At 49.9% G+C, this 22,533-nt stretch overlaps 1 protein-coding gene across 1 annotated transcript in view; it reads right to left on the reverse strand.

Moving 5' to 3' along the window:
- FAM174B (family with sequence similarity 174 member B) overlaps positions 1 to 18,367 on the reverse strand; it is a 37,350-nt gene extending 18,983 nt beyond the window's left edge. Inside the window, exon 1 of the mRNA XM_019460008.2 lies at positions 17,860 to 18,367. Coding sequence (XP_019315553.2) covers positions 17,860 to 18,221 — 362 coding nt within the window. The 5' untranslated portion in view covers positions 18,222 to 18,367. The remainder of the gene's footprint in view (positions 1 to 17,859) is intronic.
- Positions 18,368 to 22,533: the final 4,166 nt, after the last annotated feature.

The following is a 22,533-nucleotide window of genomic DNA, read 5'->3' on the forward strand; positions in this document are numbered from 1 at the left end:
GGCGGGATGGGAGGCTCCCCACATATTTGTCACAAGAGGAAGCGAACCCCTCCTTTCCTAGCAGTGCCCAAGTCAGAAGCAGGGAAACGCGTGAACAGTCAGTGAGCATTTCCCGCAGATTCCAAGGGTCCTGGGGCTGGAGAACAGTGTCATCCTGCTTCAGGGAGGGAGAATGGGAGAAAACGGAAAACGGATAGTTCTCCAGCCCGAATAACTTCACCCAGTCCTGCTCTGTCTTCTCTGAGTGTGGACACTCTAACGTGTCTTTTCTAATTAATACCAGTCTACGACAGGTGAGCTCTTGCTGGGCTAAGTCATTTACACATACTGATCACATGTGATCACATGTCACAGCTCATCAAGCACTCCACAAGGTGCCTGCCTCACAACTGAGGAAAAGGGGGCTCAGAGAGGTTGATGTTCCCACGGCCAAGGCCAAAGGCTGCCCCAGAACAAAGCTCCCTGGCGGTCACCTTGAACCACCCGTGCCTGCCAAGAGGCAAGGCGCCAGCTGTCTCTAGATACTTCCTGCTCACTCTCTCAAACGCAAGCCCACTCCGCACCCCCACCAGACTCCACCCCCACTCCATGTTAACACCAAGAAACTCTGTGCCCTTCTAGAACCTGCCACTTAACAGAGCTCGCACATTCCTACTCCAAATTGATCTGCGCACACTTCTAATGAACTTGCTCTAAATCGTGCACCCTCAGGACGTGAGTCGGTTCAAAGCAGGCCAGTTTCCATTTCCTCCCTCCTTTCGGCGTCTACATCTTCAGGGGCCTGGGTGAGTCCCCTTCCCACATAGTCCCCGCGGTTGAGGGGGCCTGGTCACCTACCACACCCCCAGTTCCAGGAGTAGCTGTGGGACTGAAGCCCGAGCCAATCAGTGTGTTGCAATCCCCAGGCCACGGCAAGAGGGGCGGGACTGGGGACCAATCAGAGCCAATGGCCTTTTGCTAGGAAGGCTGGACCGGGGGCAGTAAATGCTCCATCCACTGGTCTTGAGACCCAAATGAAGCAAGCCATCTTGCCACCTTCTGGAAATGGAAAGTAAAGGGGTGCCTGAGCAGCTCAGTTGGTTAAGTGTCAGAGTTTGGCTCAGGTCATGATCTCACAATTCAGGGGTCAAGCCCCACGTCAGGATCTGTACTTAGAGTGTGGAGCCTGCTTGGGATTCTCTCTCTCTCTCTCTCTCTCTCTCTCTCTCTCTCTCTCTTTCTCTCTCTCTCTGCCCCTCCCCCATTCATGCTTTTATTCTGTCTCTCTCTCAAAATAAACAAATAAACTTAAAAAGAAAAAAAAGAAATGGAAAATAAAGCTCATATGGCAGAAGGCAGATTGGGAGGGAGAGAGATCAAGTTCCAAATCTACTATAAAGCCAGCCCTCCTTGGGGCACCTGGGTGGGTCAGTTGGTTGAGCGTCTAACTTCAGCTCAAGTAACAATCTCACCATTCATGAGTTCGAGCCCCATGTCGGACTCTGTGCTGACAGCTCAGAGCCTGGTGCTTGCTTCGGATTCTGTGTCTCCCTCTCTCTCTGGCCCTCCCCCACTTGCACTTTCTCTCTCTCTCTCTCTCTGTCTCTCAATCTCTCTCTCAAAAATACACATTAAAAAAAATTAAAAATAAATGAATAAATAAATAAAATAAAGCCAGCCCTCCTTGACAGCTACCAAAGCCAGCCTGGGCTGAGGTTTCTGTCACACACCACATGGAGAATCCAGTCACAGGATCCTGATGGAACGAAGGCAGGCACAGCATGAAGTGAAACCATCGCTGTAACAATACAAACCATCTTGGGATTTTCCTACCTGCTAACGGTAAAACTTCCACATGTACATACAATTTTATTTCGTCTAACCCTTCAAAACCCCAGGACTCATCCCTGCTCTAGAAAGAAAGAACCCATACATACAAAGTGCCTCAGTGACAACATCCTAAACATTTCTGCTTAGAGCCACCGGGGAACAGGTTTTCCAAGAACACAAACATCCTGGTGACTCCTTCCCACAGGGATGTTTATAAGCACACTGGCCTGCGAAAAAGGCCAAGGCCACATGGCCACAAAGACTCTGAAGTCCCCTGAGTCTCTCCAAGGGACAGTGCGTCAGCTTGTGGGCACAGCCCTCATCTCGGTCACCAACCTGAGGAAGAAAGTTCTAGACACCTGGTTCTAGAGCCCAGGTGCAGAGTCAGATCTGAGTTCATAACCCAGCAATTCTATACACAGGCCTGTTTCCACAGTCATACACGGGGGCGGGGGGGGGGGGGGGCGCGGGCAGGCAGGGGAGGAGCCTGCCAAAACTGTCAGGCATACAGCTTCCAGCTAAAGAAGATTCGAGAATCAAAGAAGGGAAAAGATATGGCTGGCCTGTGCTCTACAGCATGGCCCCGGTGACACCATTTCTCTTCAGTGAATAAGGTCCCTTTATTTTTTTATTTATCCATTTTTTGAGACAGAAAGAGAGAGAGAGACAGAGTGCTTGGAGGAGGGGCAGAGAGACGGGGGCAGAGAAAATCCCAAGCAGGCTCCGTGCTGTCAGTGCAGAGCCCGACCCGAGGCTTGGAACCATGAGATCATGACCTGAGCCGAAATCAGGAGGTCAACACTTCACTGACTAAGCCACCCAGGCGCCCGTGGAACAAGGTCCCTTTGAACCAGATGGCCTCAACGAAGAGATGGCAAGCGGTGGCTTTAAGTAAATGTTCACACTGTGTTTCACAGGAAGAGGCAAGACCAGAGAAGTTCTAAGAGACAAAGGATCCTTCCACAGGAGCCAAAACACACATTTTTAACAAGGCAGAGGAGAAGTTCAAGATTCTTTTACTCTGAAATGTGATCCTAAAGCCAGGGGATTTGTTTACGCAGAGGCCCTGTCAGCAGCTGCCCAGAAGCGGGTTTCCCAGTGAGGGGGGGCTGTTCCGCTTATGCAAACACAAAGGCCGGGGAGCAGAGCATCGGGGCTCAGCGGGCCAACGTGGAGGGGGGCCTTCCGTCCCTGCCCTTCCCCGCGAGGAGGAACAAAACTAAACCAACCCTTAAGGGTTAGTTTGTTATGAGAAATCCAGCTGGGGGTGCAGCAGTCAGACCCATAGACTGCACATCCAGAGATGGGGTTTGGACCTCAGCTCCCCAATTCCTCTGTTATGTGCCTCCAGATGACTGACTCCCCTGAATCTTTAAAAAAAAAAATTTAAACTTTAATGTTTATTTATTTTTGGGAGACAGAGAGAAACAAAGTGCAAGCAGGAGAGGGGCAGAGAGAGAGGGAGACACAGAATCCGCAGCAGGCTCCAGGCTCCGGGCCGTCAGCACAGAGCCCGACGCGGGGCTCGAACTCATGAACGGAGAGATCATGACCTGAGCCGAAGTCAGATGCTTTACTGACTGAGCCACGCCGGCGCCCCTGAATCTTAATCTCATGTCCATTGGTACCGCTGGCCAGGTTCAGTTGGGGTTCTGGTGATGGAGCCTCATGGTGCCTCCCGCCTCACCCACTCCATGGGCCACAGCACGCCCGTTTCCCCCACGAGGCCTTCCCAGGACACCCCACAGAGGTCAGGTTTCCTGCTGCCTCAGATTTCTGTGATCTCCACTCACAGACACTGTCCCCGCTGTGGGGCACCATCTGCATGTGACTCCGAACCACGAGTGGCCCTCTTGCATCACCGTTCCGCTGGGGTGACAGTAACAGCAGCCACCACAACGGGGCAACACTCAGCGCCAGGCATCACCCGCGTACTCCTAGTGGAGCCTCCGGCCATCGTGGAGTCAAGGAAACAAAAGCCAGGAGGCACTGAGCGACCTGCCCCGCGAGTGGGGCTCAAGGCTACGTCTACCACATTCCAGAACCCAAGCTCTTCACACTCCAACAGAGAGCAGGAGACGCACCGGGGACACCGGGGACCCCCACACTGTCAGACAGCAAGAATCCAATTGCAAATTCTTGTGGTCGCCCCCTGCCTCCTCCACCACCGGAAAACAACCGACGGAGGACCGTGCCAGCAAAGGGAGGGCGCACCGTGCTTCCGACTACAAAGCGTCCACGCCAATGTCACGCCTCTCATATTAATCTACAAGTTTAACGAAATCCAATAAAATACGGACAGATTTTTGTTGGGGGATCTAGACGAGTTAGTCCCAAAGCTCAGAGAAGGGGGGAAAAAATGGATAACAAGAATAGCTAGGAAAATTCTGGAAAAGAGGAGTTTGAAGGGAAACTGATCCTAAATAGGGTTTACCTAAGCCTGGGGGCTGGGAGGGAGATGGGGGTTCTGCTAATGGGCTCGGAGTTTCTTTCTGGGGTGATGAAAATCTTCTAAATTGATTGAGGTAATGGTGCGCAAGTCTGTGCATGCACTAAAAACCATGAATTGGACACTTTAAGTGGGTGAATTGTGGGATATGAGAATTATCTTATAAAGCTGTTACTAACAACAGGGAGACACGGGCGCCTGGGTGGCTCAGTAGGTTAAGAGTCTGACTTCAGCTCAGGTTATAATCTTGCGGTTCATGAGTTCAAGCCCCACGTCTGGCTCTGTGCTGACAGCTTGGGGCCTGGAGCCTGCTTCAGATTCTGTGTCTCCCTCTCTCTCTGCCCCTCCCTGGTTCGCACACTCTCTGTCTCTCTCAAAAATAAACAAACATTAAAAAAAAATTTTTTTAACGTAAATATGGGGTGCCTGGGTGGGTCAGTCAGTTAAGCATCTGACTGCTGATTTCAGCTCAGGTCTTGATCTCACAGATTGTGGGTTTGAGCCCCACATCAGGCTCTGAGCTGACAGCACGGAGCCCGCTTGGGATTCTCTCTCTCCCTCTCTCTCTCTGTCCCTCCCCCACCGCACACACACACCCTCTCTCTCTCAAAAAATAAACATTTTTAAAAAATAGGGAAAGATATGTATTTATTTATGTGTGTCTGTACATACGTTACGCTCATTTCTCTACTTTTAAAACCTCTCGGGAAAGAGACACAGGAAATTGATGGCAAGCAGAGAAGAAAGCATGGTGGCTGAGGGGACAAGAGGTAAGAAGGACATTATTCACAATATATTCTTTGGCTCCTCAGGAATTTTGAACCATGTGAACATACGATCTATTTTTAAAAGGAACAAACGAGGAAGTAAAATTCAAAGTCAGTAATTAAAAAAATACTTTAAATGCATCAGGCCTGCTCTCCCCTTGGAGCTGGCCCAGGGGCCCCTCTGCTCCACCCAGAGGCCTCATGTCACCTCCCCTCATCTGGGGACTTTAGGAGCCAAACCCAGCAACCAAACCTTTCCTCCACCCTGGCTGATTTCATTTTTAAGCCCATTAAAGTAGGTCTGTAGCTCGAGGACCAGCTTGCTGCAGAAACCACACTACTTGTCACAAAGAGCATGTCACCTCTGACATTGAGAAAAATTAACAGGGGCCCCTGGGTGGCTCAGCTGTTGAGCATCCGACTTTGGCTCAGGTCATGATCTCACGGTTCATGGTTTCAAGTCCTACGTGGAGTGAGCACGAGCCCTGCCTTAGGTGAGCTCAAGCCCACTTTGGGTGAACTCCACTTCTCTCTCCCTCTCTCCCTCCCTCCCTCCCTCTCTCTCTACTCCCCCTCCCCGGCCATCGTAGGATTCTCTCTCTCTCTCTCCACCCTCGCCCACCTGCGCCCTCTCTCCCTCAATAAAAATAAAATATTTAAAAACAAAAAAAAATTAATCAAGAAAATAAGAACGAAATGGGGTGGGGGACACAGAACCAAGAAGCTGCTGGGAGCTGGCTGAGATGCCACACAGCCTTAATGCCTGGTGGGGCTTCTGCTCTGGGGTCAGGGGCGTTTCCCATTTTTCCCTCTGACCTTGACCCTGCATCTCCAACCTCAGAGCGTAAGACATAACTACTGAGGCTTCCCTAGAAAACTAAGTAAACTCAGGGTGCCTAGGTGGCTCAGTCAGTTAAGCGTCTGACTCTTGATTTCGGTTCAGGTCATGATTCCAGGGTCATGGGATCAAGTCCTGCATCAGGAAGATTCTCTCTGCCCCTCTCCCCTTCTCTCTCTCTCAAATTAAAGAAATAAATAAATAAATATTTTTTAAATAAATAAATATTTTTTAATTAAAAAAAAGAAAACTAAGGGTGCCTGGGTGGCTCAGGTGATTAAGCCTCCAACTTTGGCTCAGGTCTTGATCTTGCAGTTCACGAGTTCAAGCCCCACGTCGGGCTCTGTGCTAACAGCTCAGAGCCTGGAACCTGTCTCGGATTCTGTGTCTCCCTCTGTCTCTGCCCCTCCCCCGCTCGTGCACGTACATGTGCTCGCTCTCTCTCTCTCTCAAAAATAAATAAAAACATTTTTAAAAAATTAAAAAAAAAAAGAAAACTAAGTAAATCTGAAGAAAGAACCCAATTCCAAAACCCACCTTCAAGCTTCCCTGCAGGAAGGAACAACAGTGCTGTCCCTGGAGAATAGGTCTAGGATTAGCCCCCAGCTCAGGAGGCAAGGCCAGCGCCACTGCTCACCAAGGCCGGTGGCCAGGATACAATTCCCAAGTACAACCCTCCTTCCTGGGGCCCGGCCCCTGCACCCCACCCAAAACCTTCCTTTTAAAGCAGTTGAAACAAGCCACTGAAGGAGGTAAACACGCTAAGCTCCAACAGGAACCTCATCGCGCTAAGCTCCGGGTGGGCACCTGGGGACTGATGGTCAGGTCCATGAGACAAAGCTTCTCCTCCAGCACAGTGTGAGCTTCAAGGTCTCCAGCGGCCCAGCTCTACCATGGCTCCAGTCAGGCCCTCCTGAACACTGGTGTTCGAGAGCCTTCCAGATGCACCCAGAAGCAAGCACCTCCACGCCTTTCTCTGTCCTTGGGCTGCACCCTCCCCACCATGCCAGGGCTCCTCGGCTCCGGCCCCCGGCTCCCGGTCAAGTGCAGTGACTCAAAGCACCGCGTCAAAAACGCAAATGCCACAGAGCCCCGCAGGCACAGGAAACCAGTGAAGCAGGCCTGGTGCGACACGAACATCGGAACGAACGGGATGACAAACGGCGACCAACGCTCTCTGACTCAGAGACGCAAGGTGTTCACAGCCCCGGCCGAGAGCGATGGCTGCGACCCAGCGCCTACCCACGACTGCCACCTGGAACAGAGGCCCCATGTTTCCAGGGATTCTCGTCTGTCGAGAAAAGCAGACCTCGATTCTCACATGAAGACTTCCAATCTGTAAGTGTCCTCAACCATCTCAGTTGTCAAAAACACCGCGCAGATCAAAACGAAACAAAACAAAACAAAAAACGTATCTGCGGACCATCAGTTTGCAACCTCTAGTTCCTGGCCATGGTCATGGATGCCAAGCAGGAGTGATACTCAACAACTCAACGAAAAAATCATGAGCCCAGAAAGATGGAATGACTCCCATGTTCAACCAAGGCCTTCCTCATAGCTGCCCCCCAGCAGTTCAGTTGTTATTCACACAACCTAGCTGCCTCCCTCCCTCCCTCTTGGGCACCATCCCCTTGGGGTTCACGGAAGTGGTGTCATTTCTGACGGAGCCCAATGCCTACATCCGGCACACAATGCGCGTTGTGCCCTGGGGGTGCATACAGTTCATATAAACACGGATCACACAAAACGGGCCACAGGACCCCAAAGAGCTTGATCACAAGCCTTAGGGCTTTTCTTCGTAACACCACAGCTTCTGGCCTCCGTCTGCTCTCCACACTTGTTTGTCTGTCGCTCCCTGGGGACTGTCTCCAACTTTCATTCTTCCAAGACAAAAAATAAGCACACCCCCGGCTTTAACCAGTTGGGGGAGTCACGTGTGGTATGGCAACAGCCGACGCACCAAGCAAGACCTGTTCCTCCAGCTGCCAGGTGTGTTTGCAAAGGGTTGGGTCCGCCTTGTTTTTTTTAATTTTTTTTAACGTTTATTTATTTTTGAGAGACAGAAAGAGACAGAGAATGAGCAGGGGAGGAACAGAGAGAGAGGGAGACACAGAATCCGAAGCAGGCTCCAGGCTCGGAGCTGTCAGCACAGAGCCCAATGCGGGGCTCGAACCCATGAGCCGTGAGATCATGACCTGAGCCGAAGTCAGTTGCTTAGCCGACTGAGCCATCCAGGTGCCCCCTAGGTCCGCCTTGTTTTCATACGAGGTACCAGGTGAGGGAGGCGAGGCATAAACGCGACGCAGGCAGCCTCCAGGGGCGGCTCCATGGGTTTCAAGGGCAGTGGCGAGATGACGGAGAGGGACTCTTTTGATGGACCCAGCGGACCCAACTACAGCCTGGAAACTCTGAAGTCACTGTGCTTTGGGACACATGTCATGAGTGACCCTTTCAGCACCCGCTTGTCCCTGCCACGTGATAGGGGAGGCGTGGGAACGTCACTCCTTGCCACCCGCACCTCACTTCAGGGGCAGTCACTTCTCACAGAAGCTCAGCCCAGATGTCCAGGTGTGTGGGATGGAATTTCTGTGAGCAAGTGTCACCTATACAGCACTTTCTTCTTTTTTTTTTTTTTTCAAGTTTATTTATTTGAGAGAAAGAGTGTGTGTGTGTGTGCAAGTAGGGTAGGGGCAGAGAGAGAGGGAAAGAGAGTTCCAAGCAGGCTCCACACTGACACAGTGCAAAGCCCGACACAGGGTTCAAACCCACAAACCATGAGACCATGACCTGAGCCGGAAATCAAGAGTCAAATGCTTAACCAACTGAGCCACCCAGGTGCCCCTGCATCATCTGCTTTCTCCCCTTCTCCCCTGCCTGACCCCGCCGTGACCCCTTTCTCCAGGTCCTTCAGGGCCTCCTGACACTCTCCTCCCCCTCTTCCTCTTCACAGGCTCAGACCTCCAGCCCTCCCTACTGGTCCTTCCAGCCCCTTCCACAGGTCTCCACAACCATCCTGAGTCCCCACTGTAGCCACATCGCTATTCACTCAGTCACTCAGCAAATACTTACTAAGCACCTATCATGGGTCAGCATTAAAGCAGCACTTTATTTCACTCCATACGATTCTCCCACCCACTACAATTCCCCAAATCCTCCAGCTAAAATTGGTGTCTTCCAAAATCCGGCTGCGAGAAGGGAAGGGCAGAGAACCCTGGCTCGGAAGTCAGACTCCAGCCCTTCACCAGCGGCATGGCCGTGAGCAAGACTACATCACTCTGTGCCTTGATTTACTCATCTGGAAACTGGGCGCTCCGGCCGCACACCGATCGGAGGAATGAGGAAACACAGAAAACGTTTAGCACAGAGCCTGGCACACAGTGAGGGCTTCATGGATATTAGTCGCTACTATTATTGTCATCATCATGATTTCCAAGTGATCGTTTTCTCACACCCCCCCCCCCAAGGCAAAATCCTCTTCCTCCCCACTTGCCTTCCCAGACCGTTCGGTCTGGGGCCAAAGCCCCTGGGGCCAACCTTCTGCAGTGTATGCTTTTGCTTGTGAGTGTGGCTTTTGTTATATCATTCCTCCGTTGAACTGCATTCTTTCTTCTCTACCCAGTAGAATCCTCCAGGGGCATCAGCCTATCTCCTGGATTGCACTAGAAGCTCCTTGGACGGCACAGTCCCCCCTATGCTGACAGTGGGCCTCGGTAAATACACTGGGAAGATGAATGCTCCATCCATTCAACCATGGTTTCTCCTGGGTCCTTGGCCGAATATGCTGGGGAGACACAGCGGGACCAGACCAAAACCCAGCCCACCACAGATTGGAGGCCCAGAAAGGACCAAGCTGAGCATCAGAACTCCTTGCACTTAAGTTCTGTTCTTCCTACAGACTCACTGGATGACCTCAATAAACCCTCCCCTCTTGTGGCCCTCAGTTTTCTCATCCGAATGAAGGGAGGGAGGTCAAGGGAGCTCTCTGTTGCCACAGCCTCTCCCCTGCGCCACACCTGGCAATAAACGTGGATTTCCTGTCCCCTGCACCCTGAGGAAAATAAAGTCTGGGCTCCTGGCAGATCACCCTTAGATTAAGTATGGATTTTTTTAAGTGAAACCATGACAACATGACTCCAAATGCATGGTTGCAGAAATTACCTCTGCAAATAGTTAGCACCAAAGCATCAGCCATAAAACTAAAATACCAGCTCAACCCCTCAAGCGTCCTCTGCTTAAAGCGAGGAGGGTGCTACACAGACACTAACACTGGAGACCCCACCCCTGGATGTGCCTCAGGTGTCAGGAGGGACCTGAGTTTGCAAAGCCCACCCCCCCAACCAATGCATACGTGCGCATGAAAGTTTATAGGTAAAGTTATACAAGGCAAAGGGCTCAGGGTTAAATTAAAGAGGGATTTTTCTCCCTTTCGGATTCGAGAGAAGAAATCATTGGCAGGTGCCCAGTCCTCACAGACACATTGGATAAGCAGCCATGAGACACTTCCTCCACTCAGGGTCTTGTGTGTCCAGGGAGGCTCACGCACGTTAGAGTCACCAATTACATCCGAAAGAGGCTCTCAGAGGCAGATGCACCTGCCTGATGACTCTGGCCATATGGCTGTGTCCTCATTGACAGGCAGAAGCAGGACCAAAAGGTTGGATATAAATTACATCTGTTTTCAGAATCGGATTTTTAAATACAAGAGGATACTTTGCTATTGAAAGGGGAGCCAGGGACTTGGTCAACTTGATGTCATTCTAAATATCCCCACAGGCCTTGGAGGCGTGTACTCCAGTGAATGCCCAGAAAGGCCCAGTAAACCGCTCACGTGAGGCGACCAACAGCCTCCCAGCCCAGACTGTCAGGGAACCTCAGCACTACCGAAGTCTCAGGCTATCCTTTGTTAAGGGGCTGTCCTGTGCTATAGGAGGATTCTGGGACATCCTTGGACTCGAAATACCACAGGACACTAGCATCCCTCTCCCCAAGTCATGACAATCAAAAATATCTCCAGGGGCACCTGGGTGGCTCAGATGGTTAAGTGCCAGACTTCAGCTCAGCTCATGATCTCACGGTTCATGGGTTCAAGCCCTGCATCAGGCTCTGTGCTGACAGCTCAGAGCCTGGAGCCTGCTTCGGATTCTGTGTCTCCCTCTCTCTCTGCTCCTCCCCCGCTCACACTATCTGTGTGTGTGTGTGTGTGTGTGTGTGTGTGTCTCTCAAAAATAAACATTTAAAAAAATTTAATCTGAATTTTTGCTGTATTATTTAACACTCTTTCTTCACTGTGGTATATAAAATTAAACGGGAGAAGGGGGGAGCGGGGGATTGGATGAAAATGGCCCAAGGATGCAAACTTCCAGTTAGAAGACAAGTTCTGGAAGGTATAATGTTAACCTGATGATGACCGTGGCTCACACTGTGGTACAGTGCATCTGAGAATGGCTAAGCAAGCAGATCCCAAAAGTTCTCGTCATAAAGAAGAAAACAAAAACCTTTTTTTTCTTTTTTTTTTTGTTTGGTATCTGTGTGAGGTGATAGATAGTAAGTAAACGTATTGTGCTAATCATTTCACGATATACGTCATCCAAACCATTCGGCTGTATACCCTCAGCTTACAGTGCTGTATGTCGATTTTATCACAATGAAACTGAAAAGGAAACAGAAAATGCAGTAAAAAATTAAGATTAAGTTAGGATAAATATGTTTCACTTCTATAGCTTTTCCCCCCAATTCAAAAACTTTGGTCAAACAATCAAAAATTACCTGATGCAAAACAAACTGCATGATCTCTCTCAAAGTCATAAAAAGGGGCTTAACTTTCTAACCATGCTCTGCCTACAGCCCCAGTTTATTAAAAGAATATTCCTACGCTAACGAGCAATAACTAAAAACATGTCAGAACGGTTAAGTTTCCCCAAATCCCAAAAGTATGAAGCTGTTATGTTTTCTCTTAAATAACATTTGTTCTTATTATAAATGTAAATACACAGACGATGGGAAATTTGGGGAATCTGGGGTAAGCAGAAAAGTCTTCATTCCTTTTCAAAGACCTGGGTTAGATTTTTTTTTTAATTTTTTAAGGTTTATTTATTTTTGAGAGAGAGTGTGTGATTGCGGCGGTGGGGGGAGGGGGGGGGCGGGACACAGAATCCGAAGCAGGCTCCAGGCTCCCAGCTGCCAGCACAGAGCCTGATGCGAGGCTTGAACCCACGAACTGTGAGATCATGACGTGAGCTGAAGTTGGACCCTCAACCGACTAAGCCACCCAGGCACCCCTACCTGGGTTAGTAAATTCACGGAGCTTCTGGGGTCCCAACGTCTTCAGGACGTGGCGGCATGCACCTCTGCCACTGTGGCAAATGTGACAGCCGGGCAGTGTCAGACCACCGAGGATTCATCTTCCTCCCCCGTCCTCCAGGAAGCACCAAAACCCTCCTTCCAACATAAGAGGATTTTGCAAAGCTTTTGAAATAAGAAATGGCTGGGAATGCAGCCAGCAGAGATCTGGGAGAAATGTGGCCTGGGCAGTGGAGCTCGGAGACTCGCCAAGATGGGGAAAGGATCCCCATGAGGAGAGGAAAGTCGTGGCTGAGGTGGTAGTTTCTCTGCCTTGTCTCCACCCCGGTCATAAGACACCGGAGAGGAGAGCCGGATTCCTCCCAGATTGCAAAGGGTAAATGTCAGACCTGAGAGAGCATGTGGGGCACAATACTGGCTTAAGTTGTGTCATCCCTGACTCCATGCAACCCACCAGATCTTTCCAAACATCCAAAAGTTAGAGGAATTGCCGTTTTCTACTTCCTAGACAGCCTCCTTGTTGCTTCTCTTCTAGCTCTCAGAAACAGATCAAGTAAGAGACCTGGGGAGGCAGCCCCACTACCAGCTGGGCAGAACTGCACGTGTGGACACACACACACACACACACACACACACACACACACACACACACACACACAGTGAAGGTACCCTGCATCCACACTGCCTTTCTCTCCTTCCAATTTTGTCTCCTCTTAAAACAGTGTTGCTTAATGATTCAAACACATGAACAAGGTGTCAATGATTCTGCAGATGGCAGGATCGGCTCGATTCATAAGTCAGGAAAGAGGGAGCTGTTCAACCTCAGTAGAAAATGGAAAAATGCAAAACAAACCAATGAGATTCCAATTACACCCACCTAATTGGAACAGTGAGAAAGCCAAATGGTACTAATACTCGACAGGATCGCAGAACCCTCAGGCACTACAGGAGGAAGGGCAAACCGGTACATACTCCAGAGAATCATGTATGAGTCACCCTGGGGCCCAGAAACCCCACATGTACACCCCAGGTGCCCCCACACAGGTCCCCGAGAAGACATGTCCCAAGCCACAGCAACGAGCTGAGTGCACAGACAAGGGACAGCTGAAAAGAACATATGTCTGTTGTAAGGAAACTCAGAGCATGTAAAAATTTTTATTTTTCAGGTTATATAAAAACATAACCTGAAAAATAATAATCACCCACATCCATAAATGTGCACACACACAGATTTCTTTGCATACTCATTGTATGTATATAATTTATGATTTAAATGCCATCGTACTATCCATACTATTTTGTAACCCGTCCCACTCGATAATAGCTGTTAGATCAATGCCATCATTTTTAACAGCTGTACCGTATCCCACATGTTCCATAAGTTATTTAACCAAGACCCAGTTGTTAAATACTGAGGTTATTTAAATCCTTTTACTACCAAACAGAACTGCTCTGAACCTTCCTGCCCATGGACCTTTGCTGCTTCTTCTAATTAATAAAATTGGAAGAAAGATGGATCACAGTGAAAAACGTGTGTACCCTGGGAATGGAATTGCTTCATTAAAGGTATCTATATATTTCACTACAATATACATTCTGTGCTTTCCTTTTCTTTTTTTAAATTTTTTTAATGTTTATTCATTTTTGAGAGACAGCATAAGTAAGCAGAGGAGGGGCAGAGAGAGAGGGAGACACAGAATCCAAAGCAGGCTCCGGGCTCTGAGCTGTCAGCACAGAGCCCGAGGCAGGGCTCGAACTCACGAACCACGAGATCATGACCTGAGCTGAAGTCAGATGCTTAATAGACTGAGCCACCCAGGTGCCCCTCTGTGCTTTCCATTTTAACAGTTTCCTTGGCTCCACATTTTTCCTGCTGTCTGGCCAGGTGGCTCCTTCAGGGAAAACACACAAAGGGGCTAGCATTGCTGCTTGGTAAGCAATACCCTGACTATACTCTTCCTCCCTTGTCTGCGTTGTTAAGGAAATGGAGAGTCTCCATCCAAATATATTCCTACCTCACAGGCTTCTGGCATGAGCCAGGCATCTGGGCACAGAGGACATTTTGAGAAACAGCAGTAATATAAAATACTTAGAGGAGTTCAACATTCATTTGCTAACAACATCTTCATTAGATGCCAGCTTCGTGCTTGGAGGCTACCTGGTGCCAGAGAGGCACAGACGATCAAGGGCCAGCCTTGCTCTTGGGAGTCCCCAGGCTGGAAAGCAGAGGGACACGTTCAGTGACTGTCTCGACTCCATGTAGGAATTTCCAAACTCCAGAGGGGCTCACGGAGCCCTGGAGGGCCCTGCTGGAGGAGGTTTCTCAGAGGAGGCAACAGAGGAGGGCAAAGAGACATGAGCTGGCCGTGTAGTCTCGGTGGCAGAGGGGACTCCAGGCAGAGGGTCAGAGCGGAGCAAGGCATGCAGGTCCCAGGCCACGTGGCACCACCTCTGGAGAACCTCTGGGAGCCCCGCAGGGCTGGAGCGGTGGGCAGAGCTGACACAGGGACTCGAGAGAGAGGCAGAGCCCTGTTCATGAAGAGCCAACATAGTCTGCAGCCTAAGGAGCTTGTGTGGGGGTGGGGGGAACAGGTGGGCAGAGGAAGGACAAGACCAGAGAGGGAGGATGGACGGGGCGGGGACAAGGTTGGCAGCAGGGGCACCAGTGTGAAGGCTACTGCTGTGACTTAGAGACAAGGTAGGGAGGCAAGCCCAGCAGAAGTGCTGGCAGGAAGGGGAGCCTGAGTGGCTCAGTCGGTTAAGCGTTAGACTTCAGGTCATGAAGCTCAGGTCATAATCTCACGGTTGGTGAGTTCAATCCCCACATCGAGCTATCTGCTGTCAGCACAGAACCTGCTTTGGATCCTTTGTCCCCCTCTCTCTGCCCTTACCCCGCTTGCTCTGTCTCTCTCTCTCATTCTCTCTCTCAAAAATAAACATTAAAAAAAGAAGAGGAAGAAGAAGGAGAAGGAGAAGGAGAAGGAGAAGGAGAAGGAGAAGGAGAAGGAGAAGGAGAAGGAGAAGGAGAAGGAGAAGTACTGGCAGGTGGAGAACCCTCCATGGGGGAAGAAGGGATGTGGGCCCACGCGAGATAGCCTCAGGGTCACTCGAAGGGTGGAATGGCCAGGACTCAGTGACTACACGCTAAGGATCTGAGAGAGGGAACACATAAAGCATGACACCCGGCCGGGACAGCAGGTGGTCGGGGAGGCCTGACGAACCGAACCTGCCAAGGGCTGTGGAGAGGAGGAAAGCTCACGGTATAGACCACGAGCAAGATGGGGCGCTGGCGCTGCCTCAGCCACAGATTTATAGCACATTCTAGAATCTAGTGGGCAACTCACTCTACTCCCTGGAATGTGACTTTCTCCTCTGCAAAGGACCACATGGGGACTGTGTACCACTAAGGCCCTTCCCAGCTGTAAAATGCTTTAAGCTCCTGTCGGCATCAGAAACCGGGATGCCAGTGGTCCACCTGCAAACTCACCCCAAGAAAGACACCTTCCATGGACGAAGAGGCAAGTCATAGATGACCAGCTTCTATAAAATCAGAACCTTCCTCCTACACGAAGCAAACAAGCAGACGAGGCCTGAGCAACAGGCAGCTCACATCTGGCCACATGCTGACTGCCTTTCTCCCCCACCCCTTGGTAATAAGGCGCAGACTAGCAAAATAGTTCAAATGCCTTCTTAAAAAGCACACTGCCTTGTAGGCTCAGAGGCCTATTTTGAGCAAAATGTTTCAAACCTCTGTGCTCAGAGCCAGTCTAGGCATCAACAGCTCACTCCAGCTGAACGATCAGGGAGTCAGTGAAGGACTCTAGTGCATCCGCTGGATGCCAGGCCAGCATCCGGCACTGAGATACGAGGGGGGACCGGACATCCCTGTCTCCCAGGCCTGTCTGCTCAGAATGGGAGCTTGACAGCAAACCCAGCCACCCAGCCCTGCGCAAGAAGGCTTGTACGGAGGATGCGCAAGGCTAGCGCTGGGGGAAGCCAGAAAAGGAAGTGGACCTCACTCGAATGTCCAGAAAACTACTCAGAGGAAGGGGCATGGGAGCTTGATGCAGACCTGGAAGGTGTGCCGCAGGAGCTGGCCCAGCAGTGGGAAGGCACAGGCCAACCATGGAGCATAAGGAAATGAGCAAGGGATGGAGAGAAGCTCAGAAGGGCTGGCTGATGGCCACAGGATGGGCTGGGGCCAGTCTGTAAGAGCCCTGAAGGCCACACCCAGGTAGCAGTGCAGGGAGCCACCGAAGTTTTCGAGCAGAGGAGCGAAGGCAGTGGAAAGGATGGGGTGAAGAGGGGCAATTCAATGACCAAAGTACATCAAGGGGACCAGCACAGTGAGGAACAACATGGCCGGGACCAGGGCAGGGGACAGAGTGGGGGGTGGATGTGGGAACACTATTCCCCTTTCTCCATTTTCTCAGGACCACTGGCATTTAATCCTACAGACCCGCAAGGAAACACTTGGACACAGAGTTGCACAGCACCAACAGCAAACCTCAACAGACAGCCCGACCCTGCCTTTCCAGGTCTGGTTTCCACTCCTGTGCTGAAAATGCTCCCCCGAGGAGAGCCCCAACGAGCCCCCTGAAGAGGGCCCCTGGCCCCAACCCTCCAACAGCTGATCAAACAGCAAAGCACACTGTGTACACATCAAGGGGGGTGGGGTGGGCACGGAATAACTCACACACACACACACACACACACCCAGATTTCCAGGTGGCCCGCCTGAGCAACAGGACACATTTGCACCATTTCCTGCAAAAACAGGATTTCCCAGGCATTCAGAGAAAATGTCCCCCTTGCATTCCCTGTGGTCTTCTCCATCTCTGCTCCAAGGACCCACCCAGGGTCCTCCTTCCTTATTTCCCATACACTTTCCCCCTGAACTTGAGCAACCTACAAAAGCCTCCCCCAGACCCTCACTCTCTAGTAAGTCTTCACTGGGGCAGCCCCGTCAGGCAGGAGCACAGGAGAGCCATTTGTATCCCCCAACAGTCCCTCAGACCACCAAGGGTCGCCAAGCACCCACCCTGGTGCCCAGCTCCAATTCCTGGTGCAAAGTCACCTCCAACACACGCCCTGGGCGCATTCCATCCTCGATGCTTTTGTTGTTGTTGTTGTTGTTGTTGTTTTTGGTAGCACAAGGAAGGAAAAGGAAAAGGGCAGGTGGGGCACTGGGGAACCTTCGAAGCAAAAAAAGGAAAGAACAGCAAGACGGGTAAAGTTGAAGGCAGACGGACTTGGGCTCAAATTCTACCTCCACCACTGAGTTTACTTGGATAAACTACCACGCTTTTCTGGAGGTTTTTTCCCCCATCTGTGAAATGGGTGTAAAAATAAATTCCGTGTAAAAATAAATACTGAATTAATTACCAGAATTGGTAGCGCTACTGTTAGCTTAAGCGCTAGCAGAGAGTTCAAAGGAATCCAGTATTCACGACAGCTATCGTTAAAGGGGGGAGAAAATTTATAAAACGTTTGGGGGGTGCGGGGCGGTCGGCAGAGCGCACGCCCGCCGGGTAGGGCCGGAGACGCTCGGCTGGGCTGGCTGGAGCGCACCGAGGCCCCGAGCGGAGCCGCGCGCCCGGAGCAGCCGTGCGCGCGGGGGTGGCGGGCGCGCGGTGACAGCAGGTTGGCGGGGCAGGTTGGCCCGCGGGGGAACGGCAGCGAGCGTGCGGACCCACCTGAAGACGCGCAGCAGCAGGCAGGCGATGAGCAGCGCGGTGAAGGCGCACGCCACTATCACGGCCGCCTTCAGGGTGGGCAGGTCGCGGAGCAGGCTGGAGATGCGGGTCACCAGGGCGTCGCCGCTGCTGTTGGAGCTGCCGCCGCCGCCGCCCGCCGCCGCCGCCGCCGCGGCCCCAGACCCCGTCCGGGTGGCGTTGCCGGGCCCCGGGCCGGGCGACGGCCGCGGCTGGCGCTCGGCTTGGGGCTGCGGCGCCGGGGCGGACTCGGCTCTGCGGGCGCGGGCGGCGGGCGCGGCCAGGAGCGCGAGCAGCAGCAGCAGCAGCGGCAGGAGCGGCGCGGGCGGCGGCGCGGCGCGCATCGTGCGGTCGGGCGGCGCCGGGCCCCGCGGGGCGCGCGCGCGGCGGAGCCCCGGTCCCGCACCGGCGCCGAGGCCTGCACCCGGGGCTTCCGCGGCGGAGGCGGCTGCGCGGTGCTCGGCAGGAAGCTGCGGCGCCCGGAAGAGCCCGAGCCGCAGCCGCCGCCGCTGCCACCAACACGTTGCACGGAGTCATTCGACGGGCCGCGGCCCCACGTGGGCGGAGCAGGCCACCCGGGCCCCGGTGCGGGCTGTGCCCCGCTCACCGGCGGCTTCATTCCCCCCCCCCCGCGCCAACCCCACCCCGGGGAGCCCGGGACCCCTGCGTGGAAGCAATCACGGTCAGGCTCACTATTGCGCCGGCCCTGTGCTTCGGAGTTTACGTTTTATTTATTTCATTTAATCCTAAAGCCCCTTTAGGAGGCAGGTAATTCTTTATCCTCATTTAATCGTTGATTTAGGACCCAGAGAGCCAGCTCACAGTAACCCAGATTCTGTCAGACTAAGAACCAAAGCCTATGGGACGTCGAGGTAAACCCCCAGTTTACAGATGAGGAAACAGACCTCCAGGGTGAAGGGTTTGCCCCATGCCCTATGCGTTGCAATATATTTTAGTATCTCCCCAATTTCCCTCTGTGTCTCCTTTCTTATGTTCTCAGTTTTCAGACATTTTGCACCTCTGCTTATGAACTGGATTGGGAAGTGCGTTCCTGCCTTGAAAACTTTGCTGTGGAACAGTAGTTGGGGGCATTAACAGGCTTCCTCCGAGACCAAAGTTTTAGGCTCCAAAAGTAATTGGCTGCCTCTGGTTTGGAAGCTACATGATGCGGAAGTGGAGAAAGATCATTGTGGAGGGTCCAGTGTGAGGCCCAAAGGTGGGAACTGAGGGCTTTCCTGGAGCATTAGAAACTACACTGAGGACCTGCCACCTTTCACTTTGAGGACCAAATGTGGCAGTAAACTCTCTAATGGCAGTTGAACAGGTAAGGACACAGGACAAGGATTCACTGACCTTAAACAGCTCTCTCCTGGTCCTGCTAGAGAAAGGACAGATAAAGATAATACAGTGTATCAGTTAGCTGTTGCTGCCTAACAAATTACCTCAGAACTTTGAGGCTTAAAACAGCACACATGTATTATCTCACAGTCTGTGTAGGCTAGGAATCTGAGCATAGCTTAACAGAGACCTCTGTTTTAGGATCTCTCAGGGGTATATGCAGGTTAGCAGGTGCTGGGGTCTTATCTGAAGGCTCAAGTGGAGAAGGACCTTCTTCCAAGCTCCATCAGTGTTTGTTGGCCAGAAGAAACTCTTCACAGACTGTTGGACTGACAGCCTCAGTTCCCTACTGATGATGGCCTGAGGCTGCCCTCAGTTCCTTACCATGTGGGCCCTTCCAATATGGCAGCTTGCTTCATCAAAATGTACAAGCTTGGAAGCCAATGGGAGTCTACTACCAAGGCAGAAGTCACTATCTTATGAAACCTTATCATAGAAGCAACATCCCAGCACCTTTGCTGTATTCTGTTGGTTACAGGCAAGTTACCAATCTTGTCCACACTCAGGAGGAAGAGATTACACAGGGGTGTGAAAGTCAGGAAGCAGGGATTATTGAGGCCATCCATGAAGATGCCTGCCACTGTATGTGATACATTTTGATTCAGTGGGATGAACAGTAATCGGGTTATCACCCAGCAAATACTATTTGAAATGTATGTTGAGTATTTTGGCGTGCCCCAGTGGTGATAAATTTGGACAGATCACATGATTCAGGTCTCTTCCATCTCTAAAATGCCACATTATGGCATGTCAGAAATGTTGCTTTGGTACAAAGCCAACATTATCATATCAGCATGACAGAATTTATAAAAAGAAGTTCCTTAAAGAGCTTACTCTGACACCCATGACTTTACAGCACAGCGTTCAAGGGCATAAACCCTAGACATCACAGGTTCATATTTTTGTCCTTATCCGAAATTCCTGTGTAGTGGAGCAGAGAGGTCCTGAGCTCTGGAGTCTCTCAGCCAGGATGAGAGGTTTAAGCACGGAGTGGCCTCGGTCAAGGTGTTTAACCATCAAATCCAAGTTATTTTTAATGTCTACAATACTTAGCTCAGTAAGGTCACTGAAAATATCCATAAGAAAGGAGAAAATATTAGTACCTTATCCTTCTTTTGCTATAATTCCTGGACCTGTGTAGACTTATTTTGATTATTTAACATTGACTTACCACCAAAGATGTAAAAAGTATAAATGTTAGATATTTTTAGTAAAGTGAAACTTTAGAATCTCTCATTCCTCCTATTTGCTGCATAAATCATCATAACAAAGGACTTATTTATAAATTGCCCTAAATTAGAGTTCCTTAAACATTTAGATTAAACCATCCATAGACAGTGACATTTTTAACGTGGAACACAGATGACCGGCCACAGAAAACTCTGGCTGATTTCAGAAAAGGGGAGTTTATTGGAAGCATGTTGGGTTGCTTCTAGAATCAACTGGTAACTAGAGGAGAAGTTCTAAAAGTGTGGTCTGTGGACCCCTCAAGTCTCTGAGATCCTTTCAAGGAATTTCACTGATGGGGTGAAGATTAATGCCATAATAATACTAAAATATTATTTGACTTTTTCACTGAGTTAACATTTGCACTAATATTGCAAAAACAATGGTGATAAAAACCGATGGTGTCTCACTTCCCCAAAGAAGACATCCAGATGGCCAACAGACACACAAAAAGATGCTCATCCTCACTTATCAGGGAAATGCAAATCAAAACTACAATGAGCTATCACTTCACACCGGTCAGAATGGCTAAAGTCAACAACACAAGAAACGACAAGCGTTGGTGAGGATGTGGAGAGAGAGGAACCCTTGAGCACTGTTGGTGGGAATTCAGCCACTGTGGAAAATAGTGTGGAGTTTCCTCAAAAAGTTAAAAACAGAATTACCCTACGATTCAGCAATCGCACTATTTTTTTTAACCCAAAGAATACAAAAACACTAACTAAAGGGATACATGGACCCGTATGTTTATAGCAGCATTATCTATAACAGCCAAGATATGGAAGCAGCCCAAATGTCCATCAATTGATGAATGGATAAAGAAGATGTGAGACTGTGTGTGTGTATACACACACACACACATACACACACACACACACACGAAGATGTGATATATATGATGATGTGATATATATATAAAAGAAGATGTGATATATATAATATTATAATGGGATGTTTTATATATATATGATGTGAAATGTTATTCAGCTATTAAAAGGAATGAAATCTTGCCATTTTCAAGGACGTGGATGGAGCTCGAGAGTACAATGCTAAGTGAGATAAGTCAAAGACAAATACCATAAGATTTCACTCACATGTGGAATTTAAGGAACAGAACAAATGAACAAAGGGGAAAAAAAAAGAGACAAACCAGAAAAAACTCTAGGGAACAAACTGATGGTTACCAGAGGGAGGTGGGTGGGGGGTGGGTAAAATAAGGGAGGAAGATTAAGAGTACTTTGATTATGATGAGCATGGAGTAATGTATGGAATTGTTGAATCACTACATTGTACATATAACACTAATAGAACACTGCCCATCAAGTAACTAAAATTAAAACTTAAAAAAAAAAGACAACTGATGGTGTCTTATCATGTATCAACACAAACTATACCCATAGTAATTGAATTCTTCACAACCATGCGCGATAGGGAAAAAAAAAAAAGCTATAGCCATGAAATTATTAAATCTTGACCCTTGGGAACAGAACATTTTAATATTACATGTGATGAAATGGAAAGTATGAATAAGTCACTTCTGCTGCACACTGAAGCATGATGTTTGTCTTAAGAAAAAGCACATGTGCCATTCTTAGAGTTGCAAACTGAACAAGCCACTTTTTTCACAGAATACCATTTCCAATCAAAAGAGTGCTTTTAACCTGGTTTTTGGCAGGCATTTTCTCAAAAATGAGCAAGATGAGCCTGTCACTCCACAGATAATAACTGAGTGCATTGTAGCCAATGATAAAATTCAAACCTTCGAGTGAAAATTTGAATTCTTAGAAAACCTGTCAATTAGGATGCTCTCTGCAGTGAGCTAGACTGCTTCCCAATCCTTCAAGACTTTTCTGATTAGCTTTCGAATTTAGATGTTATATGTCAACATTTAGAAGCTCTGCATAAATCAGCAAACCAGTTTTTCTAAACGGCCAATGTGCAATGCTACAAAATCATGCATGGGGTAGGGGTCGGGGTGGGGGAATCATGTGTGGGTAACACATCCATTCAAAGTGCAAGGTAAACAAACAG

Source organism: Panthera pardus, unplaced genomic scaffold, assembly GCF_024362965.1.
Source record: "Panthera pardus isolate Hobbes unplaced genomic scaffold, ASM2436296v1 HiC_scaffold_24, whole genome shotgun sequence".
NCBI classification, from domain to species: domain Eukaryota; kingdom Metazoa; phylum Chordata; class Mammalia; order Carnivora; family Felidae; genus Panthera; species Panthera pardus.